Source organism: Panthera tigris, chromosome B2 (assembly GCF_018350195.1).
Source record: "Panthera tigris isolate Pti1 chromosome B2, P.tigris_Pti1_mat1.1, whole genome shotgun sequence".
NCBI classification, from domain to species: domain Eukaryota; kingdom Metazoa; phylum Chordata; class Mammalia; order Carnivora; family Felidae; genus Panthera; species Panthera tigris.
Window position 1 is genome coordinate 49,889,424 of NC_056664.1, and position 18,763 is coordinate 49,908,186.

General features: G+C 48.1%; 2 protein-coding genes across 2 annotated transcripts in view; one reads left to right on the top strand and one right to left on the bottom strand.

Annotated features, from left to right (window-relative positions):
- Window positions 1–7,295, top strand: part of EFHC1 (EF-hand domain containing 1) — a 66,549-nt gene extending 59,254 nt beyond the window's left edge. The window contains exons 10-11 of the mRNA XM_007095515.3: window positions 5,437–5,647; window positions 7,066–7,295. Of these exons, the coding sequence (XP_007095577.2) occupies window positions 5,437–5,647; window positions 7,066–7,146 (292 nt within the window). The 3' untranslated portion in view covers window positions 7,147–7,295. The remainder of the gene's footprint in view (window positions 1–5,436; window positions 5,648–7,065) is intronic.
- An 8,769-nt stretch (window positions 7,296–16,064) lies between these two features.
- Window positions 16,065–18,763, bottom strand: part of TRAM2 (translocation associated membrane protein 2) — a 78,219-nt gene continuing 75,520 nt past the window's right edge. The window contains exons 9-11 of the mRNA XM_042986553.1: window positions 18,586–18,729; window positions 17,579–17,742; window positions 16,065–16,347 (exon numbers count right to left, since the gene is read on the bottom strand). Coding sequence (XP_042842487.1) covers window positions 16,274–16,347; window positions 17,579–17,742; window positions 18,586–18,729 — 382 coding nt within the window. The 3' untranslated portion in view covers window positions 16,065–16,273. The remainder of the gene's footprint in view (window positions 16,348–17,578; window positions 17,743–18,585; window positions 18,730–18,763) is intronic.

Genomic DNA, 18,763 nt, shown 5'->3' on the forward strand with positions numbered 1-18,763 from the left:
AGGTTTAACCAACTGAGCCACCCAGGTGCCCCTATGTGTTGATATCTTGATCCATATTAAGAGTTCATGTGATGGTATTAAGAGGTAGGGCCTCTGGAAGGCGATTAGGTCATGAGAGTCCTATGGATGGGATTAGTGCTTATATAAAAGAGGCCCCAGAGAACTTGCTAGCCCCCTTATACCATGAGGACACAATGAGAAGATACTATCTCTGAACCAAAGAGAGAGCCTTCCCTAGCCACCATGTGGAATCTGTGGTGCCATGATCTTGGGCTTTTAGCCTCCATAATTGTGAGAAATAAATTTTGGTTGTTTATAAGCTACCTAGTCTCTGGTATTTTGTTATAGTACCCTGAGCAGACTAAGACAGCTTGTAAATATTTTCTCCCATTTCATAGATTGCCTTGTCATTTTGTTGATTATTCCTTTTGCTGTGCAAAAGCTTTTTAGTTTGAAATAGTTCTATTTGTTTTTACTTTTGTTGACTGTGCTTTTGGTGTCCTATCCAAAAAATCATTGCCAAAACCAATGTCAAAGAGCTTTCCTTTGTTTACTTCTAAGAGTTTTACAGTTCCAGGTCTTATGTTTAAGTCTTCAATCCATTTTGAATTAATTTTTGTTATCTTAAATCGAGATCCATTTTCATTCTTTTGCCTGTGGATACTCAGTTTTGCCAGCACCATTTATTAAAGAGACTGTCCTTTCTCCATTGTGTATTCTTGGCACCCTTGTCAAAGATTAGTTGACCATGTATGCGTGATTTTTATTCTTCATTCTGTTACTGTGGTATATCACATTTACTGACTTGTGTATGTTGCACCATCATTGCATAAAAAGGATAATTACCATTTCATCATGGTGTATGGTCCTTTTAATGTGCTGTTGAATTTGGTTTGCTAGTGTTTTGTTGAAGATTTTTGCATCTATGTTCACCAAAGATATTGGTGTGTAATTTTCTTTAAGGGACTTTGACTGGCTTTGGTATCAGGGTAATAATGGCCTCATAAAATAAGTTTGGAAGTGTTTCCTTCTCCATATATATATATATATATATATATATATATATATATATATATATATATATTTTTTGGAGAGTTTGAGAAGGACTGGTATTAATTTTTCTTTCCTTTAATTTTCATTTAATTTTTTTAATTTACATCCTAGTTAGCATATAGTGCAACAATGATTTCAGGAGTAGATTCCTTAATGCCCCTTACCCATTTAGCCCATCCTCACTCCCATAACCCCTCCAGTAACCCTCTGTTTGTTCTCCATATTTAAGAGTCTCTTATGTTTTGGCCCCCCTCCCTGTTTTTATATTATTTTTGCTTCCCTTCCCTTATGTTCATCTGTTTTCTATCTTAAAGTCCTCATATGAGTGAAGTCAGATGATATTTATCTTTCTCCGACTAGTTTCACTTAGCATAATACCCTCTGGTTCCACCCACGTAGTTGCAAATGGCAAGATTTCATTCTTTCTGATTGCCGAGTAATACTCCATTGTATGTATGTGTATGTGTGTGTGTGTGTGTTTATATATACATATATACATATATATATATATATATATATATATATATACACACACACACACACATATATACATGTATACATGTATACATATATATATATACTTAAAAACAAAGTTCTAAAGTTCTCAGTCTGAACTTTCCAGGTTCCACCAAGAACCTTCATAGTGTGTCTCCAAATGACCATTGAACTTCGAGTTCCAGCTTACCTTTCCACACACACTGCACTCCAGACAAACAGGTTTATTATACCAACCTCTGGCATTCCTTTCTTCATGCCTTTTCTCAGGCTCTTCCCATTGTCTGAAGTTCCTTTATTTCGTTCAGCAGGTCCAAGCCCTCACATCCTTCAAGACCATCTCCCAGTTCAGCCCTTGGTGATCCTCTCAGGCTTTGTACCTCCCCTACATGACCCCTAATGGTCATTTTCTCCCTTCTGTGAGCGACTTTATTCATTTATTTTTTTTACATTTTATTTATTTTTTTGAGACAGAGAGAGACAGAGCATGAGCAGGGGAGGGTCAGAGAGAGAGGGAGACACAGAATCCGAAACAGGCTCCAGGCTCTGAGCTGTCAGCCCAGAGCCCGGTGCAGGGCTCGAATCCACGGACCGTGAGATCATGACCTGAGCCGAAGTCAGATGCCCAACCTACTGAGCCACCCAGGCGCCCCTGTGAGCGACTTTAAAGTCCATGTCTTAATTCCCTTCTGGAGAGCAGGGATCCTTACTAGAAACTGGTTCCTTGTCGTACTCAGCCAAACATGTTCAATAAATAGTTGTTAGATGAGTGACTATTTCTACTAGGACTGTGAAAAGAACTTTGTTCAAAGCTGACATTTGTGTGCACTTGCTATGTCAGGTACTAAGTGCTTTATATGTAATAGTTCATTTAATTCTCAAAGCAATCTTTATGAGGTGGCTTCCTTTCAAACTCCCCTATGACAGATAATGAAATTGAGGCATAGAGCAGTTAGGTAATCTACTTAAGATCATGCAGGCTTTAAGTGGTAAAACAGCTATTGAACCAGTCAGATTCTAGAGCTCATGCTCTTACTACAATTTCTTCTCTCTCACCAGAGAAAAGCACCAAAAAATCGAGGAGGTTGTTACTCAGCTCCCTGACCACTCTAAGGTCTCTAGGCAAGGGGCTGCCTGCCCTGGAAGTGAGTTTACCACTGGGGCTGAGGGGAGACATTCGATCATGGATCAAGAGCTAAAGTCAGGCTAAGGGGTTGATGCTGAACCTTTGCAGTCAAAATGGCCACACTTTAAAGTTCTGACAAATCATAGAGTTGCCCACTGCTCTCCACCCTGCCCCCAAATATAAGAAAGAACAAAACTGCAGTCTCTTTGCTGTTGAAGAAAATATGTGAATTCCATTTATTTCTTTCTTGCTAAGTAGAGGGCTTTGCCAGGTTGCCCCTAGGAAAATAGTCTAAGAGTGGAATGAAAACCATGACGTCTTTTTTTTTACCTATGGGAGATTAATCGCCCCATAAAACTCATGTTTGCTTTTGTGGAAAGAAAAAGAAGGGCATCGGAGGAGTTGGCACAGAGTTTGCACCTCGTGTGCTGGGAACCCAGCCACCTCTCTCAGTCGGCGGTCCCCATTAAGGATGACCATTTGGCCCCTGTGTTCCCTTGTTAACATGTGGAACAATGTTGCAGCTGTCCTAGAGAAGGGAGCCCTGTTTTGGGCCCCTCAATAATGTAGGGGCTAGAACTCTCACTAGCTCTGTCGTAAACAGCACCACCTGTGGCAAGCTCTGTTTGAATTTACTCCAGCATACTCAAAGGCAGCAGATGCCATCGACATTTTCCCTATTGTATGAAGCAGTATTAAACATCTGGCCCCTTCAGGGAAGGGAGGGTTATCTTCTCTTTCCCAAAATGAATGGATGATCACATTTCAAATATATATGCTCTATGGCTCTAACTCCTGGGAAGATATGGAAGATTGAGGTTTCACTGCTTTCTGCCACTAAAATAGTGCCCAGGCAATCATTCATAATTTAGTATATATGACTGGAGGTGTACCCACCAGGTAAATATATTCTGCTTCAATAATGCCAGACAGCATTTAGATACTAGAGATTTTCATCATTGCAATTTATATTGTTTTTGTCTTACTATAAAGGTAACACATGCCCATAATAAATAACATTCACGGAGTAAAAATTTAGGAAATAGAAATAAAAATATTCCTTAAAATCCCATAACCCAGAGATGATTACTTCCAATATTGCTTTAATATGCATATAAAGTGGAGTAATCCTGTAATATTTAATTAGCTTTTTGCATATCATGAACATTTCTGATACGAAATATTTTATGGAGCATTGATAATTTTTAGAGTAGGTATTATATTCACATGAGTTATATATCATATGATATAATGAGTTATATATAATGTAATATATAATTGACATGAGTTATATGTTATATATAATATATATATTTGAAGGACAAATGAAAAGTTTTATTCCTGCCCCATCTTCCATCCACCTGCTTGTTACCCTCCATTCTCCATAGCTAACTACCTACTTCATTGGTTTTAAAATCTCTTCCCAGAGTTTCTTTGCACAATGTAAGCGGATTTAATTGTATGTTCTTATTCCCCTCACAACTTTGATGCAAAATGTAGCCTTCTGTATACACTTTTACACATTGATTTTCTCACCCATCTGTCTATTCTTTCTGCAACATTGTCCATGCCACATGATTTTTATATTGCCTGATTGTTTGGGGGATATTGTTTAACCAATTCCTGATTTTTGGACAATCTTTTTAGACATTTAGGCTGTCTCAAAACTGCTTTATTAGATGTATCCTTGTATACAACTCATGATTATTTCCTTAGGATAAATTATTTGAAATTCTTTGCTGGGCTTTTGCTTCATGTTTTCTAAATTGTCCCTGAAAGGCTGTAGCACTTTATGCCTTCCCCAGCAAGGGTCGCCAGTGGTTCAAAAGGGAATGAAGTTAACAGAGGCCATTTGGAACAGTGAACCTTTTGACTATCCTATGCAGAAGGAAATAGGAACAGGAAAGCCATGGTAGACTGGTACTGTGATGGTGTGGAGGGGGAGGGTAGGTGAGAGGTGGTGGGCATCCTTGAAAGAATATGTCAGAACCCGAGTGAGATGTCTGTTCTGGTCCTGCCTCTGACATGACATCTGGGTCTTCAAGTCTGTTTTTTCATCATTGAGAAAGGGTTTCTGAGTTTATTGCGGTCTCATTTTATCCCAAAATGCCTTTATAAAGATGAAATGTCTTTTCCAGCTCTAAAAGTCTTTATTTGTGTAATGGTACCTTTGTGTTCAAAGGAAATGAATTGGGCTTCCGCTTATCCTGGTTGTGGTTTGAAAGGATAGACCGCCTTCTTTCTAATGCTCTGTGTTACTCATCTCTCATTTCAGTAAATGCTAAGCCTAAACTTCTCAATCCACTACCTGTCACAAAATTCAGAATGAACTGGAGAGGGAATGTTAAAAGTACAACAGATTGCTGACTGTGTGTAATTTTTTTTAAACTCCCTTAGTTTTAGATGAGATAACAGACCATGTAGACCTGCATCAGCATTAAGCAGCAGCAGATGATTTGCGCAAACACCGAGCTTGGGGAGGCTGCCACAGTGGGAGATTTGGCTCTTTGTGGTGCAGTGATTTAACAGGTGGCAGCCAGGGAGGCTGGGCTTCAGTTCAGAAACCCCCTAATCAGGCCTTCCTGTGGGGGTCAGTCATCAGCCAGCCCCTGCAGGCAAGCATTCCGTTATTGGCCAGCTAAGTGTCCAAGCCGCTTGCCATTAGAAGCTTCCCCCACTTCGCCAAATGAGAACTTTGGTCACTGAGATGAGACCGGTCAAGTATAAATAAGATGCCAGGCATTTCCTTCCTTTGTCTACAGCACGCAAACTAAAGAGGATCCGGGTGAGCAAGAACTGGAAGCATTAATAGACACAATTCAGAAGCAAATGAAACATCATCCATGCAAAGACAACATTCGTGAAGCATTTCAAATTTATGACAAGGAAGCTTCAGGATATGTGGACAAAGAAATGTTCTTTAAAATCTGTGACTCTCTCCACCTCCCAGTTGATGATTCTTTGATTAAGGAGGTCAGTATGAATTGCTCTTCTGGGTGACTACAGAGGCTGAACACCGTTCATTCTCTCCCAAAGGCAATTGCATGCATATTTTGTTTTAATGGGAAACTTAAAGGTGTTCAAATCAGATCTCCTATTCAAGTTCTGGTTATGGTGTTGCCCCTGGATTTTTGCATTGATGTTCTTTCCTAATGGCTGCAGCAGGGACTCTGTTTAAGTGGATAGGGGCTAGACAGCACAGGGTGGCTGATGAGTCATTTCTGGGCTGAAGGAGACTCCACAGAGGTGATCCTAGAGAGGCAGCCCCGAGGGGAGACTCAAAGGTAACTGGGTTGAGCAGAATGGTGGGCAGCCTGTGACACCCTTCATGGCGATGCTTACATTAGCCCAGCAGTCTAGCCATCATGGAAGAGGGCATGATCACTGCCAGGGGCAGTGACGTCTATTGGTAAGGGGTCACGCATGGCCAGATGCAAGTGGAGGAAGGACATGACCAGTCTCCTTCTAGAATTTTCATAAGTGAGTAAAAGAAGGTGTTTTGTGCCTTTTTTCATTATAAATTCCCAGGAAGCTTGGGTTTCCCTGGAACTCAGAACAAAGTTTCTCCCACAATTGCCAAGGACTGTGACTTTTCATGGAGACTTCTCACTGATGAAAAACACTGAAGTGCTGTAGACCTTCTTAAAGATTTTTTAGCAAAAAGTGATGTTCAGAACTGAAGACTCACTTAGGGAAGGCTGTCTGTATGGTGCTGGAGGGGCTAGATCAGAGATGAGGATTTTTCATAAATTAGGACATTAGCAGGGAGTACAGGAGACAGGAGAGAAGGTGTTCACCTGGGCAAATGCCCCTTTGGCTTCCCAAATCTCAGAGTGATAGTGTGCCCAGCTTTTAAGTCATGTGTGCCATCCATGACCTAGCGAAGAGAGGAACTGCAGTCAGTGGGAAGGGGCGGGGGGGGGGAGGTGTGGGCGGCATGGGTTTGCACATTTTGTAAAGGTGACCACAGCAAATCTAGAAGTCTACCATCACCCACAGCTGCATTTCAGGGGACCTGGTTTGAGCAGTGACGTAACTGGATTCTTTTGTTAGGCGATGATAATAGCAGCTTGCTATTTTAAGAGTTTTACTCTGTGCAGGCTGGGTGGACAAAGCTCGTATTTGAATATAAAAATAATTAAAAGTGCTTTGGAAATGGCAATGTGCTTACAAATGTTAGTCCTGAAATCCCAGGCAGGCCTTTTATTCCATCTGAGCTTCAATTTCATAAAGTTTAAGATGGGCATAACATCTGAGCTACCTGGCAGGTTCGCAGGACCATTTTGGAATCCTCTGATACAAACTCTGACCTGGTTTACAAAGGCTGGGGATTGTTATTAACAAGCGTACCCCGCAGCTCTGCCTCACTTGCTCTCTGCTCTCTCCTGCAGTTGATCAGGGTGTGCTCTCACGGAGAAGACAAGATTAACTACTCTAACTTTGTTCGTGCTTTTTCAAACGGACCTGGCTGATGAGAGAATGTGGTATCGTTTGGAGGTTGGACCTACATTTTGAAACACCTTCTACTTTTCAGAGAGGCATCTACAGAACTCTTAAAATATAGGAACCAAAAAAACATAACTTTAATACTAAAGTCTAAATTAAATTGGATCTTTAAAGAGCTAAGATGGTACCTTATTTAGTGAGGTAGGGGTAGGGATATTGTGATGGTTAATTTTATGTGTCAACTTGTCTGGGCCTTGGGGTCATTTTTCTGGATGTGACTGTTTCTGGATGAGATTAACATTTGAGTTTATAGAATGAGTAAAGCAGATTGCCCTCCCTGGTGTGGGTGGGCCTCACCCACTCCCCTGAAAGCCTGAATAGGCTGTGCTTTCCCGAAGTAAGAAAGAATTCCTCCTGCTTGCCTTTGAACTAGGACAACCTTTTCCTGCCTTTGGACTCAAACTAAAACACTGGCTCATCCTGGGTCTCAAGCCTGCTGGCCTGGCCTTCAGACCAGAACTACACCATCAGCTCTCCTGGGTCTCTAGCCTGCTTGCTGCAAATCTTGGGCTTTGTCAGCCTCCGTAATCATGTGAGCCAATTCTTATAATAATCATCTTTCTCTCTATATACATTCCATTGATTCTGTTTCTCTGGACAATCCTCATACAGGTGTGGCATGATTAAGAGCAGGAGAAAAACTAGATTTTGCCAGGAGAAGCATCACTTGGGGTGTAGACAGCACACAGACTGCTGTTGCTGCAAGCCGATGCCCCCCGCCATGTGCCTACTTACCCCAGCATTGCAGGGAAATAGACATTGGCAAACTGTGGCTATAGGCCCATTAGACCTGCATTTAAACAAAAATGGAATAGAACAGAAAATATGAGAGTGTAATACAAATAGTAGGTATATACTGTTTCATGAAACTTGTTTCAGCTGAGGATGTATTTACTGGGTCATAATAGAAAATGTATTTTGTGATTTGAACTATAGTTAATAATTTTATACACACACACACATATCTACACACATGCTGCTTTTAGAGAATATATATAAAATCCCTGCTTTTAGAGAACCTGGCCTTGAGACGGGAGGAAAAACAGTTACTGGTTATCTGTGAGCTCTGACTCAGTTTTTAGAACCATGGCTGCTCCAGAGTTGAGGTCAGCCACCAGCTCCGGCTCCTCCCTGCTGCCCAGCCAGTGGTGTGAATGAGTGGGAGTTGTCAATACAAGATCCGGGATACCTGGCCTCGGAAGTGCTGGGTAACTTCCCACAGTTCTTCCTCTGTTGCTGAACCAAGCCACCTCGAACTAGCTTGCTAAAAGTTCTGTAAGATAGTACATGTTGAGTTTTTCTGCTCCAGGTCAAGATTTCAAGAACCACCCAATTTAAAATTTTTTACCCCCAGTCACTCATTACTATTGAAAGTATTATTTTCAAGTATTCAGAAGTCCATTTCAGTCTAAAGTGAAAATACTAAGCTCTATCCTGCATGCCCAGGTCAAGCTTAGATACACATAGTCTAGTATGTGTGTGTGTGAGTGAGAGAGAGAGAGAGAGAGAGAGGAAAGAGGGAGGAAGGATGGGTAGGTGCTGGGGCAGCTATGGTGGGTTTCTCCTTCCTTCCTTTCTGCTCCTTCCCCTTCCCACCTGCCATACTACTGTTTCTGGCCTTTGTAATGTCTGGGAAGGGTTAGGGAGTAGACACCAGAGGAAAGGGGCAAGGTCTTACTTCTGTGGCCAGTAAAGCCCTAACTGGACCAGGACCTTCTGTGTGTCATGTGCCGAAAATCTGGCTCTTTCTCTCTCCCAAGGCAGCTTTTGTGAGTTCTCAGGACACTTTCCCCCAGAAAACCTCCCAGAGTGCCATTCTCAGATACAGATGGCCCAGTCTCCAACATGCCCGGTTCCAGTAGTACATTCCCTCCAGGCTCCCTCTCATCCTCTCAGGAGGCCCTACAGGTGGGGGCCTCCTCGGGCTAACCCTTCCAGATCCACTCTTTCCCTCTGTATCCACTTAGATTGCTCTCAGGGCTCTGCAGTTAAGCAGCTCAGACAGTCCATCTTCTGGAGACTCGCTTTAGGGGAGAAGCAGGCACCCTAAACTTCACGCTCTCTAAACTCCAGGGGATACGTGTCAAGCCCTGAGTCTGTTAAAGCACCTCCGTCATGGAGCTTGTGGACCTACAGCACTGATGGCCCCTCTCAAGAAATCCACACTCCATCAATTTCTCCCCCGCCCCCGCAGGAGGGAGGTTCACCAGACTCTGGGCCTGCTTCAAGTCTCTGGTGGCTCTGCACCAGCTGCAACAGAGATCCTTGCCGACTTGTGTCTTTGGCTTAAATGGAGACATTAGGAAAAAATCCTCTTACCCACCCTTTGAGATCCAAGTGCTCATAGCCCTTCTGTCCGATCCGACATTTCTTCTTCTTGGACTCCTGGCACCCTCCCCACTGTTATGGGGAGCAGGATGAAAACGTCAGCCTGCTGCAGCCGTCAGAAGTGCCTCACAGCTGTGCTGAGCACAGTAGGCAGCATTCACATGTATGACTTGGGCTCACGATCCACTCACCACTCACTTTCCAAGTCTCCCCGAGATGGGAAGGTGCGATATGCCAGCACCATCACCAGGTGCAGACGACCAGAGCTAGCAGGTCACTTCTGTCATCCACACACAGAAGGGCTGTGCTCAGCCCTGCTAGTTTACATGAGATGGCCGAGTACAGGCGCCATGCAAGTCCGAGCAAATCGCTTTTCCTACTGAATCCCGAATGGCGGTGCGGCCTTTTGAGGTCACTTACACTGCGGTCACACCCGACACGCATCTGGCGTCCTGGCCTAGATGATGGAAGAGTTGAGCGTTAGCCTGCAGCAAGCAGTACTATAGGGAGAAACGACCTCCTTTGTCTCCCCTCCCTGGTGGCCGGCTAAAAGAAGCCACTACTCAGGCCCTGGGCCTGGACTCTGTCTGCACTACTAGGGGGCCTTGAAAATACCATCGAATTAACATGTATCAAACCCGTATCTATAGGCACTGAGGGTATTTGGGACCACCAGGTGGAGAAGCCCTCTCGAAACAGTTTCCAGAGAATCAAGGGCCACTTGGATGAGGGACTCCTTAATGTCCTGCTGGCACAGAAGTGTGCCTCTTAAAAAAAAAAAAAATTGAGTGCTTTACTTGTAGCATGAACAGCACTCACTATCCCTAAATCTCGCCAGCACTGCTGCCTGCAAAAACAAGCAACAAGCACACAAACCCCACATGTAAGCAAATGGGCTCAGAAAGGTTAACCACCTGGGGCCACCTAGCTGCTTCTGGCAGAGCCAGACTGAAACCCAAGTCTGAGCCAAAGCCTGACCTCTGTGAGTGCCACTCACCTTGACCTCAGGTGAACCCTTCCTGGGTAATCCTCACACCCTGTGGTGTCCATGGCTGACTGCCAGCTGTAACCACTCCTCTCCTGAGCTCTCAGAAGATGGTTCTGGAAAACACAGACCACTGCAGCCAAGAGCAGGCCTTAGAACTGGCATCAGCAGCCCCCACTGCCCTCCATTGTCACCACTACTGCTCAGCACCGGCACCAAGATTCCACACACACCTTCCGTCTTCTCCGAGCCAGTGACTTCACACCATAGTAGGCATCAAGTCCACGGCACTTCCTTGTGAGAGCTACAAACTCAAGGTCAAGAAAACTCCTTTCCGTTTTTATAGTCTACTGATACAGACTCAAAAATGCTCCTTACTATGCACACTGCATGTAACTTTCTCCATCCTTAATTACAGTTCCCTCATTCACATGACCAAGATGAACACCGTTCAAAAAGATATATGAGAAAGAACTCCTACAGTGAAAAATGAGGCTAAAATTGACACAAAATTATTTTCCAAGTGAAAGCAAATGTAAGCATCCAGATTAAAAAGGAATAGAAGTAATTATACCAGAGACAATTAGACTGATAATTCTATGCCTTTTATTCAGTTATTTCAAAAATATTTGATTTGTTTCGAAATGTACATTAAAAAAAAATCCATACAAAACTGCAATTTGTTTTAAAACCAGACAGAAACGGTGGAAAAGGATTTTGAAAAAAGTTCACTGAAAATAAAAAGACCCCCCCTCCAAAAAAAAAAAAAAAAAAAACCCTTTTACATGAAAGCATAAATACGGCAGGTACAAATTTTCCTTGAGTTCCTTGTTGAAATTTGGTCCATAACGTGAACAGGCTAAAGTAGAAAACAAAAAGACACTTTGTCCACATTTGCATTAGGAGTTGCTCAGGCGGCACCAGCGGCCTCAGCTTGTCCTTCAGCTGTTTGTTAAACCAGAGGGACAGACACGTGAGGTGTATGGTCTCATCACACAAACACGGGAATCCGCCCCCAAGGCAACAGTGGCACTTACGATGCCAGCCCGCTCCTACCGGGGGAGCAGGGCTGTCCCCGCGTGGCCGCATCTCCGCACAAGCTGCTTCCTCTCCACGCAAACAAGAAACTCTAGAACGCCTTTAGACAGAGTGACGGTGACATCTCAGGGGTCACAGCAGATCTACTTCCCAGACATGGACTTATTTAATGCCCCATCATGAGGATGGTTTTTTTTTTTTTTTCCAACAGATTAAAAAAAAAAAAAAACAAAAACACGAACTTCTAAGGTGATGCTACGATGCTCTATTCGAGTGCCACAGAAACCCACCCAGGGTGAAGACAAGGGCAGCAACACAGGGGAAGTGGCGCACATTTCTTCTGTAAGGGATGTCGACCGCCCTCCCACGGGTCCCTTCCCTCCCCAACTGCAGGGTGTTTAGGGACAGCAAGGCCTGTGGAAAGACCACCGGCTGGGAGAGTTATTGCACAGCCCGGAAGAGCAAGGGGACGGCAGGCAGCCGCTGCGAACATAGGTAACACTGAGTTTGGAGCGCAAGGAGACTGCAACAGCCACACTAGACCCACTGTCAAATGGGTGTCTGTGGGCCGACACTTGTGACTAACACCTTTACCATACAAACTGTGGGTTGAATGGGAGACAAAACAGAGTGGAAGAGGTTACAGCCAGGACGCCTTTCTTTTTAAACTAGGTGTGGGGGGTGCTGGCAGAGCAGGGTTCACAGGGCACTCAGTGTCCCTGGAGGCCACCAGGCTTCCTTCCATGGGTAGGAGGCACAGGTGACTGCAGCCACCCCTGTGGGCCAGAAAACCGACACAAAGGAGAAACCAGAAACAACCTAGAACTGACCACATACCCGAACACGATGGAGGGAGGGAACTGAGACGAGTGTGGCCAAACTGTCACAATCCATGTCCCTTTTACATGTGATATCCCAGGGTCCGGTGTCCTTGGCTGCACAGGACAGACCACCCAAGAGGCCTGGCAGCTGGCAGTACAAGCCAAGGCCAGAAGACCACATGGCAAGTAAGGCACTTCTACAGCGAGGAGGAGGGTCTGCTCAGGACAAACTCTCGGGGGTTGCTGAGCACAGAGTCAGAACGGAACATGGAAGTCTCGATGCTGTTGAGACATCTATAAAAACGAGTAGGGGGGAGGCAGGAGAGGAGAGACCCGGGGTAAAGACAGTGAAGCCGATGAAGGCTTGCTCATTGGGCCAGCCTCCGGCTGAAGAGGGATTCTATTTAAGTGTCTCACCATCTGACAATGACCCTGCGCCCTTCTGAGGAGCAGGGTTGTGGGCTGGGAGGCAGTGGGAGGGAAGGAAGACCACTCTATCTTCCCACCTCCCAAGACCACAGCACACCTTCCATTATGGAACAACTCTGCTCACTTGGGTCTCCCAGGCACTCAGCAAGGGGAGTGAGTGCTGTCCAGGCCAGGGAAAACGGACAGGGAAGGCTGAAATCTGTGATGTAAATCCAAAAGCTGAGCCTTCCCTAGCCACATGTGGCCTGGCAAGCCACTTCAAATTTAAAGAGGCATCCAGGGAGAAGAATTTTCTATTGTGGAATCTTGGGAGAGTGTACTCTCTGCCCCTACCTCTTATTCACCACTTAGGAAAAAAAAAAAAATCAAAGGCCGCTAAGGAAGAAGATCCCTAAAGAAAACCGAGATGCACACCCCCTGGGAGAATACCCCACCCAAGCTTTAGGGGTTTCTAGGGTCCCAGGGATTCTAGTCAAGAGAAGCATCTGCAAAGGTGGCCAGAGTACAGATGTCAATTTTGGTTTCTGAAATGTCAGTAAGTTCTGCCTGGGGACAGAAACAGAAACGTTTCTCGGCAACCATTTACATCTGTTGGCCCAGACACACACACACGGGGTTAGAATGGACTAGAATGGGGGAGAAGCAGCTCCCCTCCTGGCTCAGCCTGCTTCCCTTTCCTCTAGAACCTTCCCCTACCTTCAAAAGGAACACATGTCACTTAATTGTGCAGCTATCAGAGCCTAGATGGTAAAAATAACTTTCCCACCACTGAACCCGAGGAGCACAGGGCCCTCCTGTCCACCACACAGCCTGCCTCTCTTGCCCACTGCCACCTGCCACACCTGTGCTGGCCAGGGATGTTTAGAGAGAGAGGCGGCTGTTGGCTGAGGTAGATGAGCATCTGTTCTCCTGCTCTTGCTGAGCCAGCCTCTCAAACTCAGAGCTGTCTGGCAGGGCCTTCCCAGATGGCTTGGCACTTTGGGAACAGGAGAGCGTGTAGAAGACGGAAGACGACAGCCAAAGTGGCCAAATCAGGACAAGCCAGCACAACAAGCTCAGAGGATGGAGTTATTTTGGCAACATGCTTTGAGCCAGCCTGCCAAAGCCCGGGCTCTGCTCTGAAATACATGTGGCGGGGATGCCAGTGGGGTGACAAAGCACCCTACATTTACTCTCATCCCGTCTCCTCTCAAATCATCCCAGAAGCCCTGCTAGTGACATGCTAGCCTGAGTCATAGTCTCAGGGAGCCTAGGTTGACCCAGACCCCTGGAGTGGTGGTAGCAGCTCTGAATCATACCTACCACAGAGCCAGAAGTTTGCAGGAGGCTGAGGGAGCACGAAGCCACGTAGTCTCTGACCACAAACACCTAGCACACCTACATGAGAAGGGGGCTGCCTGATGGCATGCCTGGGGCCGCTCTCCCCACCTCCCAGGCCTGCAGCCTACTGCATACCCACCGAAAATTAAATGGGGCTCACCTGAAGGAGTGGCCCCTCACAGGAGGCAGGTTGCTGCCCAAGACACAGCCAGAAGAGGACCAAGAAGGGCTGTGAGGCTGACGGGCAGGTTGGAGGCTGCTGGCCAAATGCCCCTCCATCTCCAGGCAAGGTAAGGAACCCAAACGCAGCCTCAGCAGGGTATTTGGCCGAACGGCTAAAGGGTCCTGGCTCGGGTCTGCAGGGTTGATTCCAAGTACCCTTTTAGCAACATTCTGCTCTGCAGCCTAGGAAGTGTCAGACGAGGATGGGAGAGATGCAGATCTCCAAAAGTGCCGTCCCACTTCCTAAGGGTAATCAGAAGCCCAGGGTAGCTTTTCGCATTTCTACCTTATCCTGGACAGAGGAGGGTACAACTTCCTCAGTCACTGGAAAATCCAATCTGTTGCTGATAAAAGGGACATGGAGGAGGAGTTGCCCTGATGAAAAAACCCATCTCCCCCCTTTTAGGATAATAACCCAAGGTTTGGCTTCTACTGTGGCATCAGAAAGAGGACCAGCACATCAAAGGGTACTAACATTTCTATGCCCCCCAAGAATCACTCCCCAGCACCTTAATGCAGAATTCAAGAGTTCTTAATTAGGACCTCTGAAAGCCTAACCCCTTCCCGAAGTCCAAACCAGGCCCCACATGGGCTTGGAGGCCTTGTCTTTGGGTGGAGCAGAGGGAAAGGATATGTGAGGGACAGGGCAGAGGCCCCCCAGTGGCACAGTGGTAGAGTGGCGTTTGCTCATCTACCCTGCAGACCAATTCCAAATCGGTCCTGCTCTCAGATAGTCTCAAATGCTGGAGGTGCGCTGGACAGACATCGGAGGATGACAACGACCTTGCCGAAGAACACACGACAGACGGGGCCAGAGGGGATGTGGACCAGTGACCCTCTCTGGGGCACCAGGGGACGAGTGGGGGACTCGGATGTTCCTGCAGCTAGAGAGATGAAGTCAGGTAGCGAGGCCAGCCCTGACAGGGCTGCCTGGGTCTGGGGTTGAGGACCAGCGTCCGTCAGGCTGGTCTGTTCACTGTGGTTTGGATTTGGTTTTGGATGCTGGTGAACGGTTGAAAAAGCAGCTGTAGCTGGGGCTGAAGAAAGGCTGAGGACAACAGCTCCATCACCTCTGCCGCTGTTACCTTTCCAGAGGAGCCTGCTGCTCAGTACGCTTTGTTCTTGCTTTAGAGGGTGGGGAGACTTGTCCTCCTTCAGCACCTCCCCGGCAAAGCGAGGGCAGGCTGGCCCCCGTCCATGACCAGCCACCGGTAAGCCGTCTCGAGTCACGGGACCCAACATGGTTAACACCATCTTTCTGGACCAGGTCTCCATGCCCCACAGCCAAATGCCTTGGCAATTCCAAGGAGCAGTGGCTATGCCGGGCCTCCAGCTGGTGCGTGTGGAACTGGAATCATACATCTCAGTTAATCAGCACCTAGGAGATTATGATCCAAGAGGGCTGGTCTCTCCTCTCCTCGAGCGAACATGGGGCCCGTGGGTGGGCCTGCCAGTGGCCCCAGGCAGAGGCTCCTTGGCACGAGGCTTCTGGCTTTGACAAGTCCTGGGGACTGAAGCTGGGTGGTGGATGGCCAGGACTCACTGCAACTTGAGCTCCCTCTCATTGTAAAAATCAGACACGGAAAAATTGCACAATACGGTGAGAGAAGTAAAAAGCAGCAGCCGTGAAGGAAGAGAAAGAGGAGGCAAGCAAAAAGATAACCATGAGGGCCTGGGCTTCTAGAAAACCCAACACAGGACAGAGGCAAGGACGTGAGGTGGCTTAAGGGAGAGAAAGAAGGAAGAGTTTTGGTTTTATTGAGAATGGTTTATGGAGGAGTAAGAAAAGAAAGCCAAAAAGTGAGAAAGGAAAAGCCCCATTTGAAGACAGGTTCCTGCTGCTTGAGATGGAGCATCAGGAGCAGGAGGGGGAAGGCAGTGGCGGGGGCCAGGCTCCCCAACCTCCCTGCCGTGCCCCCATGAGAGGATCCCTGTTCCAGCACTTTGGCCTCAAGGAGACTTGAGTTTCTTAGTCCGTGGGGAGGTCCCATTCTCCGCTTTCACTACTCCGTTTTCATGGTAACCTAGGAAGTGAAGGGAGACAGACACACATGGTGTTCCTGCCTGGACTGGAACAGGAGAGGGGCCTGTGAGGGCCGAGCTTGCACATGGGGACCAGCCAAGGGGATGCCTGGCTGCAGCTTCCTGCCAAGACGGGAAACCAGTAGATGCTCCCAGGAGGCCCTTGCTCCCCTCAACGTGACTCTGCTAAAGGTGGTTGGTCTCTGACTGTCCTTTAGCAGGAGGCGGCTGGGATGACATATAGTAACCCAGGAACAGGCCGGGGCCCGCCCGCCTGCTCACCCAGGCCTCAGGCTGGAACCAGATCCTAGGTGGAATCGCACAGACGCTGCCAGGGGCCTCAGTTTCTCTCCCCCACAGGGCACCAGCCCACTTCCGCGACCACTCCCTGGGAAGGGAGAGTGGAAAGGAGGAGGTAGAGACGCTGTAGGGACAGGCATTACTCAGAGGCCTGATACTCCTCTGGCAGAAAAAAACTGTGCTTTTTACTGTTGTGGAAAACACCTCCATGTGCTTGCTCAAAGTCAATCTGGCTGCAGCCTCACGCCCCACATCCCCTCCCAGCCAGGCCTGACTCGTCACACCCAGCCCCGCACGTGTCTGGTTCAAACACACAGGAGCCCTTGCCAAGCAGGCCACACCTGGAGCAAGGCAGGTGAGTCAGGGAACAGAGCCCGGTGCAGACAGGCCCCCGGGCTGCACAGAACGTGCAGGGCTGCCAGTGGGCCTGGGACCTGGCAGGGGCGGGCAGTTACTGGAGCGTGGCCAGGGCCAGAGGCAAAGCGGGCATCCCACCCTTTCCGCCCACCCAGCACTGTATCGCCCCTAGTCATTCTTGAAGACAGGAGAGGAGCCAGCGGCCTGGGAGGCAGGGGATGCTGAGATGCGGAGCAAGAGGGCAGGTGAGGACAGGGCTGCTGGGCCGCACAGGGAACAGGCGGCAGATCTTGGCTGGGGTTCAGAAGCCACTTCGAGGACATGCTTCCGGCCACAGCTCCCCAGCCGGTTGCTGCCCTGCCCCACCGCGGCCAGCCTCACCCACAAAGTGTCCCTGGCCCACACCCAGCCACGTGCCAGTTAGGCCCCGGCAGGGGCCGAGGACCCAGGGCCCCAGGGAAGGACAGGGGAGCAGCAGGGCTGGTCTGGGTGGAGGTGGAGGAGCTGAGCCCAGGCCCCTCCCCACCCATCCCAGACCCACTTCTGTGTCTACCTGCCCACGGGCCCAGCACTCACCAGATTCCCTCTTGACGAGCCTGGCTGGCAGTCTGGGGGCAGCTGGGACTCTCCGCTTGGCGCTCTGCTCATTCCAGTATTCCCGCCAGTGTCGCAGCTGGGAGTGGATGAAGCGCCACATGAGCCAGGCCTGGGCAGCGCACACCAGCAGCAGCACACAGAGCCTGCGGAGGGACAGGGCGGTGGGCTCGGGAGTCGCCTCAGGGCAGAGCGGGAGACCAGGGCAGGAACCCCACAGCTCCCCTGGCCATCACCCTGGGCGCCAGCACGCCCCCATCCTGCCACCCGCACGAGGGAGGGCGTGTGGTTCGGTGCCGGTCTCCGCTCTAGTGCACTTCAGGGCTGGTGACAAAGAGATGGGGTCTAGGGACACCAGGGAGAAGGAGGGGACATCTGCATATCCAGCTCCAGAGTCACTGCCTCCATGGCCTGTCTTTTCTGTACCCACAACAAACAACATGACTAAGCTCCATGTACATATACTGAAAGAATTCAACTGAATTGAACTACAATACAGCAGAATAATTCTGGAAGAGTGGCTTCTCATTTAGAATGCCACTTAAAAGCTGAGCAACAATGGATCAATCACACACCCTCCCAGGCCCAAGGGTCACATGGGAACACAACGGCTTCCTCCCCACTTTCCCTGCTACTATGGGAGGCCACAGGCCGCGCTGCTGAGCACACGTGGCCGTAATGATCAGCTGAGGGGCTAGAGAGGTCACCTATCATGCACTTGAAGCACTGGACAAGGGGGAGAGGATTCCTGCTTGGGAACCTCGACTAGAGTCCCAGCAGGTGGTGGAGATGGTTTTGCTGGAGGCAGAAGGCTGGCACTCCTTCTCCCCTCAGGCCTGATGTCTACAGATCTCCAGCTAAACATCAGTGTGCGGGAGACCCCGGGGGTCTATTGCCCCCTGACCTTCTGAAGTTGTGCCAAGTTCAGGAGGCTCCTGGCAGCACTCAGGGAGCCTTGATTTATCTTCGGGGGCTTTTTCCCAACTCACCTGCAAAGTAAGGTGTTGAAGTTTCCTTTCTCGGGATCAAAGGCCTGGTTTTCTATGCGAGCGAGTCCAAAGCCGATGGCCAGCACGGCGAGTGTGAGGATGAAGAGGCGGGTGACCCCAAACACAGCAGCCCAGGCGTTAAACCTGCTCGTGGAGGTGGCAAAGGGACGTCAGCCTT